The sequence below is a fragment of the Etheostoma spectabile genome, chromosome 2 (genome assembly GCF_008692095.1).
Source record: "Etheostoma spectabile isolate EspeVRDwgs_2016 chromosome 2, UIUC_Espe_1.0, whole genome shotgun sequence".
NCBI classification, from domain to species: Eukaryota; Metazoa; Chordata; class Actinopteri; order Perciformes; family Percidae; genus Etheostoma; species Etheostoma spectabile.
Window position 1 is genome coordinate 17,591,589 of NC_045734.1, and position 11,076 is coordinate 17,602,664.

General features: G+C 39.2%; 1 protein-coding gene across 1 annotated transcript in view; it reads right to left on the reverse strand.

Annotated features, from left to right (window-relative positions):
• The window catches only part of usp43a (ubiquitin specific peptidase 43a), a 106,738-nt gene that overhangs the window by 12,066 nt on the left and 83,596 nt on the right, over positions 1-11,076 (reverse strand). The window contains exons 10-12 of the mRNA XM_032536736.1: positions 8,523-8,600; positions 7,859-7,988; positions 4,325-4,444 (exon numbers count right to left, since the gene is read on the reverse strand). Of these exons, the coding sequence (XP_032392627.1) occupies positions 4,325-4,444; positions 7,859-7,988; positions 8,523-8,600 (328 nt within the window). The remainder of the gene's footprint in view (positions 1-4,324; positions 4,445-7,858; positions 7,989-8,522; positions 8,601-11,076) is intronic.

Genomic DNA, 11,076 nt, shown 5'->3' on the forward strand with positions numbered 1-11,076 from the left:
TTCTTCTTTTTTTCTCTATGTCACCTCCGGGGCTCTGTACCGTCCATATGAGCAGAGGAGTGGATTTAAAAAGAATTCAACACCAAAAGCAATCAAAATATTGGTGCAACAAACAAAAGAAATAAAACTTGCTTGATATATAACACTAATACAAATTACAGTTTAGAAGTGATATCACATCAAAGAAAAAAGAAGAAGGAAGAAAACTAGCTGCACAGGTGTCTAAAGGTTGAAACGTTCAATCATATTCATAGCCACTGTCACAACAGGATCTTTGTATTATTGAAAGATTCAACAATCTGATTGAAACCACTTAAAAGTGCAGCAGAAGTTGTCCTGTGCAATGTAATTAATTATAGATTTCCCCTTCTAATTATTCTTTAATATTAAAGCCCTGTATCATGATGGAAGGTTTTGCATACCCCGACCTCAGAAGCTGCAAAGGATCCCAAGACAAAAAAAACAAAAACAGACCAACTGCCTCTATTGCTGCCACAAGAAAGTTTCTAAACACTATGAGGGTAAAAAATAACGAAACACAAGCACGGAACAGCAAGGGGTGGATCTGAAAGACAACCCGAGGAAAATATGCACAGCACCATGTTAGATCACTGTCAATCACAATCAAGGTAGCCTTCTTTTTACACCACTGGCCAATATAAAGAATGCAGGTTTAGGGCACTGTCGCATTGGCTTCACTTTTAAGGCTCTGAGGTTGCCACTTGCTTTTACTTAATGACTACTGAGAAATATCGGTATAAATGCAAAATAGGAAATTATTTTAAAGTGAATGATATGAAGAAAGTCAGGGAAGGAATGAGGTTAATGAGTGGATATGCAGGGGAAGTGAAGGTGAATAGTTTCCATTTAAATGGCACAAGGGAATATGCTAATAACCTAAATCATTTTTATAATAGATTCGACAAAATAGACTTTTCTGATGAAAGACAGACTTAAGGAAATGATTGGGAGCACAGAGGATGATGACTATACCCTACAAACAAACAATCAGGAGGTACAGTATATGGTATGTTTATGAGGCTGAAAGCTACCAAAGCAGCAGGTCCAGATGGACTGTCTCCAAAAGTATTAATAAGCTGTACTTTTCAGTTGCAAAACTTTTTTCAAGTATTTTTAATCATTGTTTCTCTCATAAGTGTTACCTGATATATGGAAACAATCTTGCATTATACCAATACCTTGTTAAGTGCCCAACGGCTTCTTGTCTCCACCCTTTCCCTCTTATTCTCTTGTTACCCGCGTTACCACGGAGACTACACACCGCACTCTCGCTTTTTGGGACCCGCCCTATTTTGCATCTGATTGGCTAGAACTTGTTTCATTGGTAGGTGTAAGTTCATATTAGACATATTTTGATTTACAGTATGTTTAAAAAAAATCTAGTTATAATTATATTTATTTATTTGGTCTAAAGAGGCACTTAAGCCAAACAGGACAAAAGGCAGCTACTACATCTAGATGTCCCTGATGTCAGCCATGTGTGGGGATACTAATGAGCTCCCTGTGAATGCTAATATTGTTTGTTGGATTTGTTCCAGAGAATGATAGGGGGGCCTAAATATGATGTTGCAGGCATTGTTGGTGCTTATAAATCACAGAGTATTTTGAAGTTAAGACATTTAAGTTAAGACATATCAAAACATGTCTACTTATAGTGTGGCATAGTTATACATTGAGCCGAGCAGTGAGGATAAAATCCTGAGCCATGCCGTTTGGGAAGGAGGCAGCATAAAGAGAAGCATTTTTGTGTGTGTCTTGGGTGTGAGGCAGCAGTGGCTGATGTGCTACAGGTAATTAATGTTATGGAAAAACTCAGGAGCAGCACAGTTCATATTCACATATGTGAAGAAGGTTCGGGGTATTTTGATACCTTACACAGAAGCATTTAATAAAATCTTGATTGGGGAGAATTTAGGATTCAACAGCAAAAAGTAGTGCAGTCCCAACTTCTGAAATTCCTCTTCTCCTGTACAGTAGGTGTATTTAAACTCACGCTGGAGGTGTTACATTTAGCTGAACCTTCAATGTACATAAAGATATGGCGGGCGGCGTTAACACAAACGCTTACCTAAATCATGAACCCAAACACTACAGCACAGACTGAAAACAATGTCAGCCTGACCCTACTGCAGCCTAAACGTAGGTGTGTGTGTGTGTATGAATGTGAGTATGTGTTATGTGTTAACTTCCTACCCTGAACATGGCGGGATAGGAGCGCTTGAGGCAGCACTGTTTTATAATACAGTGGTTATGTCTCCCGTCATCTATGGAGACATAGAATTGAACTATCACTCTGCCTGAGACAGATTAGTCCCTCCTGCTGTTATGTTTGGCACTGACCTGAATGAGACCTGGGGTACCACTGTCTCAAATACACAACATGAGTTTGTAAACTGGGAATTCCACCACAATTACTGAATAGTACTTGTGTTTCTTTATCTTCCTGCTGTGTGGTAAGACATCTCTTTCTCCAAAGACGAACACCAGCAGACTGTTTGTCATTCATTTCAGTTGTAAACAGCAGTGTTCAATGCGATCCCGCGCCTCTAGACAGAAACAAACGTGTTACCGGTCAGATAGAGGATATGTAGGATTGATTCCTTTCTTATTTCTCCAGCTGAGGTCCCTGAGGTTGTTATCAAAAAACATTTCCAAGGTGATGCTGGATGTTGAAGGGCTGTTGTGACTGACACACATCTTATTCACAGGATATGTCTCAATCACTGGGATATGACTCTTTGTTTCTAAATATGCTGAAAAGATGTCTGGCTGTAGAAATTCACATTCAGGATGAGCAATTTTATGGATTTTGTTTTGTGGTTGCAATTTCCATCCAACTGGTCAACAGTATGCTCTGCAATACCTGCAGTATGTCTATTCATTATTTTCCTGACTGCAATGCATTCTTGCTCAGCATTTATCTCACTCCTCGCTTATATCCTCTTAAACTGTCACAGCCTGAATCCTTATTCTCTGCAGAATATTTGATGCAAGATGTCTTTAATTAAGTTAGCGACTGAACTGATTCAGTTCAGATCATTTTGGAACTTTCACTCCTCACAGAAGGCCATAATAACGCTTGCTCTCTCTCCTAAGATGATCGACCAATCAGTGACAAGAGTCATCGTTTTGATCTCCTGCCAATCAATTGTGGTCAGACAGGAGAAGGGGACAGAACGCAGCAACTAATCACATCCAACTTTACATGTAACGTCAAATACAACTTCATAGTTAACTTCATGATCAAGTTGTAAACAAATCTTTCTGGATCTCAAAGTCAGACATCTTTGGTTCAAGTTCTTACCGGACATCCTACAGCGGGCCAGTATTTCAGTAGAAAGTTTTCAGTAGTTTTACACATTCAGAAAGCAGGGACATCATTCTAATAATCTTAAAGTTTCAACTTTCTTAAAGGTCCCATTGCATGAAAGTTTTACTTTATGAGGTTGTTTAACATTAAAAAACGTCCCCCCCAGCCAACCTATGGTCCCCCAGTGGCTAGATATGGTGATATGCCTTTGAGAAAATGGAAGCTTAGATGGGCCAATCTGGAATCTTGCTCCTTATGAGTTCATAAGACGCAAGGTTACCTCCTCTTTCTCTGCTTTGCCAGCCCATGAGAAAGAGAGAGACATTATGGCTTTCAAACAAGGAAAGTGGCAGTTAGTGGCAATAGCTACAGACACAGAAATGGCACGTCCTAAGGAAAGGTCATTGTGGGACTGGCTTTAGTGGCTGTAATTCTGCACCAAGGCTGAATTTCGGGAAAGAGACTTCAGATACAGTATTAGGGGAGCACTAAGGTCTATATAAAAGCATCCAAAAAGCACCATGTTATGGGACCTTTAAAGCTGCAATCATTGACTTTTTTGTGGAGGGGACACTTAGGGGCAGCAGAACAAGCTTTATACACAATATAAACTTAATTTTTATGTGTAAACTTGTTATGGGAATTGTATTAACAATTGCGTTTTCACATACTCTACAGCAAAATGGGAAATACATCAGCATTCAACACTCTTCTTGTCTGCACCAACACCTAGGAAAATATCTGGCTCAATATTCTATGTTCACCAACTAGTCACTAAATGTACCTCTCTGGTTCTGATAAGGTACAATGGGTTTATCAGAGCTTTTATTTTGCTAAAGCTATCTGTCCCAAAACATTAAGCATGCATAAATGCTCAGTAGAGCTGAGAGGAACTAGGTGATAAGTCTGTGACTTTCTCATTACACATCCACCAGTCATTGCAAGTTTTGACTACAATACCTGTCTTCCCCAGAGACTTTAAGGATCCCATACCTGTCGGAAGCGCTTGAGATGGAGGATCAGTATGTCAGGGAGAGTCCACAGGCTCATCTTCACCATGCCCTGCTGAAGCTGCTTACAGTGTGGGCACTTCCAGGCATCATCTGGGGCAAGCTGGAATTAGTCAATGAACCAATTAATGACATGGTTACCCATTCAAAACAAGTTGAAAGTCAAATTGTACCATGTTCATACATACAGTGTGTGTGGTCATTTTATCACTTAGGGTGGCAGTAGCTCACTATGTAAGGAGTTGGGTTGGGAACCCAAGTGTTGCTAGTTTAACTAATACGGACCAAAGTATGGTGGTGGACTGGTGACTGGAGAGGTTCCAGTTCACCTCCTGGGCACTGCCAAGACGCTCTTGAGCAAGGCACCAAACCCCCAATTGCTCGGGGCGTCCGTCTATCAACATCTGCAGCCTCTTCTCTCTGACATCTTTCCATTAGTGCATGTATAGATACTGTGTGTAATGTGTGTTCTAACAACAGAGTGAAAACATTGTAATTTCCCTTGAGGGATTAATAGTATAAATTACTATTATTATGTAATGTCACATGTTTACTTCAGATAAGCTGTCCTTATATGGAAGCAGGTGTTAATGACATGAGATCAGGAAATGAAAATGTCCTTGTCTCATGTTAATGCGTCATTTAACAAAACATAATTTGTGCAGGAGAAGAACCTGTTGTAGCTTTACAATCCTGTCTGTCAGCATCAAATTGCTGCTTTGGTGTGATGCAAGTTTCCAAGGGCAGAGGAGTTGCTTCCTGCAACACCACTACAATACTCACTGAAATAAATACTTCTTATATGTTTCTGATGAGAGAAAGATTTGTCAAATACAGATGTGGTTGCTAAGCCACTACACATAAAAATAATTCCCTTGATTTTCCATTTGTTTCCTTATTATTCCCTATTCCTCCCACGTAAAGAAGATATGTAAGGAAAGAAATCTAGGAATTTAGGCTTTTATAAAAACAGATGGTCTTTGCAATCAAGTGTCATCTAGTTAGTGACAACAGTTACTGATGAATGTCTGCACAGCTGGATCACATTTTGTTCAAAGTCGTCCGCAGAATCTAGTTGTCTTAGAGTTCTCTATTGTACAGATAATGTGATGCACTGATTCACGGTTAGTGCTGTTGTACCGATGTCCGGAATTATAACGAAATACAAAAGTAAATGTCAGCCTCTGCATGATGCCTCTTCAAATGAACTTTGCAAGCATTCACACACGCACAACAAACAGATCAGTCAACTGAAAATACCAATGGCTTTTGTCTGCAGAGCTCTATGGCACAGGTTTGCAACAAAAGTGTGGCTCGTTTATAATAATAAAAAAAGGAAAAAATATAAAAACAACATGCACACAATGTAAGCTATTTTTACCCCGCAGGAAGCTTTGACCTTCCGATATTTGAATCTGCATTTGTAGAAGTTTTGCTTGGACTTGAACTGCCTGGTTGCCAACCTTGACCTGTTTATCTGTAACAGCTGAATGTATTACGTCAAACTGAAATGCAACCTTTATTTTAACTGGAGTAGATACAGTGAGCACAGATGCTTTTATCCAGAAAACCACAAATTCCACAGACACAGTTAAGAGACATTCAGAGAAATGGTTTGAAGATGTTTTTTTTTGTTTTTTTTGCACAACACCATTTATAGGAAACCAACCTTCCGTAACACTATACTTCATGCAAAGAGCTGTCATCCAAAGCATCTTAAAGAAAATATCCCTTTCGGTCAACATCAAAGACTGAGGAGAATTTGCGATAAAATTTTGTTTTTGATCATAAAGCTGAATAAATGGAAAGCCAATTTATCCAAAGAGGGTATGAGAAGACAGTGGTTCAAAAGGCTAAAGATAAAGTGAGGGGATTACAATGACATACCCTCCTACAAAAGCAGATATCCAGATAGGATAAGGAGAGAGAAAAATTAAGTACAGAGGCCAATCACATAAAACATATCATCAGGAAAAATTGAAACAGGCTGCAATGTGATCTCTCAACACAACACATCTTCTCAGAACCTCCTATTTTTAGTTTTAAATCCTGAGTGATGAGCTTGTACATAGCTACCTATCTGCAGACCTGGTAGTTCTCAGTGTGGTCATTGTAATCACTGCTCTAATGTGTCACAATGCAAAAGCTTTTAGGATATCCATGGAGACAAAAACTATAAAATGAGACACTTCATCAATTGTAAGACAACATATGTCATTTAAAAATTGGAACGCCCTTAGTGCAATGTGTTTTATATCAGTAGAACTAAATGCAGACAACAAGACATACTGTCAGAACAAAAATATGCTACGAAGACACAAAATGAGGACTATCCGATCCTATGGCTATACATTTAAAGCTTTTTGATATTAATGAATGTTACATTCAAGCCATAGCCAAATGAGTTGCTACAAAGGTAATTAAGATTATCAGCTCCACAAAACTCTCTCTGTATTTCTCAGTATTGCTATGTTCAGAAGATTGTGTCGTCCAGCGACTTTCGCGTGCAGCAACTCGGGTGAAGATATTTACCACTTCTGAAGAGTCCCTCATGTTTTTTTAATCCTCTGTGTCCTCTTTGGCTACTAGTGACTGTGTGGAGGAGGGGCGGGGACTGTGCGTAACAGTGTTGTTGTCGTTACTTCCTCATGGGGGCAACAGAAACTATGCACAATAGCTTTAAAAAAATAAAAATAAAAATAACAGCAACCCATCTATCCTGAAAGCTGTAGGCATAGACCATATCCCAGGAACAATACGTGGCGGTCATGGGACCAAACAGCTCAATCAGGAACTTGTTTTGGTGAAACATGTGTAGGTTCAAAAGTTGTTTTAGTCATGCAACAGAAAACTGAGGAGCAGATAAAAAAAGGTTCAGACACTACTGATTACATGTTAGGTGATGAATTCATTATAATCATTTGTCTTCCAGTGGAAATGTCTTGTGATGATATAACCACTGTAGTGATCTTAGTAATTCATTTGGTGTCATCATAACTCTTAAAAATATTGGCATCTATAAAAAATATGGAAGTCGTAATAAACCATAATTATACCTCAAGATAACACCGTTCATGCCTGCTTCGGTGTGTTGACCGCGCACTCTATTTCAGACTTTTGTTGTACCTGTACATTCTCTTACTGTGTGTATTTTTGACTGCTGTGCACCACAACACCAAGGCAAATTCCTAGTTATGTAAAAAAAACATACTAGGCTATAAAACAGCAACTCACCCACTCTCAACTTTTGAAATTCTGCAGTCTTACATACTTTGCAGCTTAGGAGTGATTGCTGTCCACCTGAAACCATTTTTTTCTAGGCCCCATTCACTCTGGCTTGAAAGAAGAATTCACTGCTGGTGTAAGTGTGAGGGAGATAAATTTGAGGTAAATTTCAATTTAGAATTTAGTCTGGTTTTTGGACAGGAGAGGACTCCAAGATAGAAAGAGGATAGGTGGCAGGGGAGAATAACAATGTATGTTGTTTACTTGATAGTTGTGTTGTATTTATTCTTACCTGTTCTTCTTTGGTATACAGCTGAAAGCACTCGTCCAAGGTACAGCTATGCTGCTGCAGATGCTGCTGCTGCTGGCTCCTCACACTCTCTGCATCCTTGACCACCTCTTCTTGGATGCTGCCAAATAGACTGGAACACACATACACAGAGACAGACAGAGACAGAGACACAGAGAGAGAGAGAGAGAGAGAGAGAGAGAGAGAGAGAGAGAGAGGGACCGAGAGAGAGAGAAGAGAGCCGAGAGAGAGGAGAGAGAGAGAGAGAGCGAGAGAGAGATGGACAGACCACACACCACACAACACAACACACACACACACAACACACACACAACACACACGGCATATTGCTTCAATCAGCTGCAGCTTTTTTTTTTTTTGCAGTGTTTGGACCAGTGTGAGTCTGTATGTTTGTGCCATTTACAGACACGGATTGAATCATTGTGTGTTCTGGGAAATGTGCAAAAGATAAATTGATGACATGATGTCATGATGATGACATCCACAACAGTGTGGTGTGGTTGCGTGCGTGCGTGTGGTGCGCGTGTGTGTGTGTGTGTGTGTGTGTGTGTGTGTGTGTTCCGCTCATAACATGTTCTTCTTCATTAAACAGTGCATACTCCACATAGAGGTCCATAGAGGTTAAATTATTGTGTACAATGCTTACCATTCTTTAGTCTTGTTCTCCCACTCGATGACAAGCTTCAGGTGAGGAGGTCCCCCAGGGCCGCAGAACTTCAGAGCTCTATAATAAAGTAGACAACTTTAAATACAGCTATATATCTTATGATCATAGTTGAGTCAGTTAAGTCAGTTAGTAAAAGGTATTGTACATATTAGTTGACAAAGGGAAGAAAACTGTTACACTGGTTGTATGTTTTAACAAAAAACAACAAACTAACTTTATTCTCAATAGTCACATACATATGGTACAATGTAGTGACATTTTATTTCTGCATTCTTTACAGCGGGAATACACAGAGCGGACATACTGCACAGACCTGGCTTCACATCATGCATGAATATGCAAAGTCTGATGTTGAGTCATTATGTAGCGGAAGAAGTCATGTTTGTAATGCAGAGCTTTCCTTGACTGCTTTGATCTCAGGAGGAAAGATAAATACAGCATTGGTATTCAAGCGCCAAACAGCGCTGACAGAGGGCCAAGGTAGATTTAATAATCACCAAATTCTCGGGGCACGAGTTATTTACTTGTTAGGGGAACATGACGGATCAATGATGGCAAATGTATCTTGTCAAAATTTAATTCCTTTTGAATTTGCAAAACATCTGTACTCTAAATGGAGACAGTCTGGAGATTTCCAGCATGGCTGTTAATTGACTGACTCTCACTGAGAGTAGGTTCACTTCATCTTGAAAGTAGAACCCATGTTTCATGTTGTTGTCTTGGTATTGTTCACTGTGAACATGTTTATTTCATAAATGTGTATGTTCTGAGCGTTACCAAAGCATTTCTAATAAGGAAAGAAATTCCACTCTCTAGATACTTCCGGCTTCTGAACTGGTGGCAGTTCCACCAGAGTTCCACTTGGGGCGCTCACAGGCCAGTGCAGAATGAAGGGGACTCTATGGAGCTATACCCCTCAAAATCCACTTTTCTCAGGATATAATTTTCTGTCTATTAATTTGAATGTTGCATTCAAAAGTGACTGCTAAGACAATACCCCTGCTGGATGTTAAACATTTTTAAAGTGGCTTTTTTGTTCTAAAAAGCGTTTTAAAATGTCAATGAAGTCATACACATCATACAGCAGGAGATTCGGCTTGACGACAAGCTCTGAGTCACTTCTTTTTTTCTCTCAAGGCATCGACAACACAGCGGACACAGGTTAGGCTCTGCCTGTCAATACAAGTGCTAGAAAGAGGTTTGCTAATGTTTTAAAGACCAAGACGCCAAAATATTCACTCAGACATTCTGGCTCTGTTTCGGATGCCATTGAGCAAGATCTCCGGTCGTAATCAGTCCTTCACTGACCAATCAGCATTCATTAGCAGAATACTAGGGTGTTATGGGAAACGACTCAACCTGTCACAAATCGAAAGGACATAAGTACTCGGTCATTCAACTTTCAACCTATAATCCATGTTAAACTTGCAATAACTGCAATCAAATCTGAGATTTCTCAACAACAATCAGGCGAAAGAGACAAATTTAGCCATCTAGCTCCAAAGACTCCCATTTATTTTGCACTGGACCGTGATCACCCCCAGTGGAACTACAACCAAATTTGGTACAATGGGGCTTAATAGGGACTGAAAAGGTTTTCTGTAGACAGGCTTTGGCATTACCACTAAGTTTCAGGCTTACATAACATGTCAACACATCCTAAAGGGGTTCAAAAAACTCAATAATACTAATTTCCACCTATATGCTCCTCTCTCTCCACTTGTAAATGCACTTAAATTTTGCTAGGGCATTGCAAAAATAATTGTCTCTGGATGAATGAAAAACTCTATCTTAACACAATATGCAGGACACACAAAGCACCACATTGCACACAAGATCAATTAACTCATTTAAAAACTCTGTTTCTCCTACTTAAGGATTTATGGAGTTGACATGGGGCTACTCGGCTTTGTGTATCTGTGGTGTGTTGTTGTGCAAGTTTATTCATTTAGAATAAACCCCTTGAGACAAACTATCTCGTTTTCTTCAAGGGAGGGAGGCCGGAGTGTGCTACTGAAATAATTGTAGATGTTTTCAGTGTTTCATTTGAACCAATAACAAATAAAAAAATGATTTAATTGTCAATTAATTCTCTTACCTTACAATGTCTTTAAATTATGAATTATTATTTATTTAAATTGCAAAATTCTTACTTTTTCCGATTCCAGTTACTAATGTGACTGCCTATCATGCTCTATTTCACAATTTAATTTTCCTAATTTAACCTTTCCATTTGATTGCTTTAATTGAAAGACAGCTCTCTGTGTGAGCACCGTGCCACTTTAAAATAAAATGAACACAGAACAGCAGCAAAGCTTTGATAAACCAGATTGCTCTCAACACATAACAGCTGGCCAATTAAACACTGTGGAATTACACACATATTCCAGTGGCAAACTCCAGACTTCGCAGTAACATGCAGACAAAAAAACGTGCTTTCAGTAACAAGGTGATTACACAGTAAGCTGACCAGGGAACTAATTTTGAAAATGTAATTCTATGATGGTATATATATATATAATTCTAAATATAT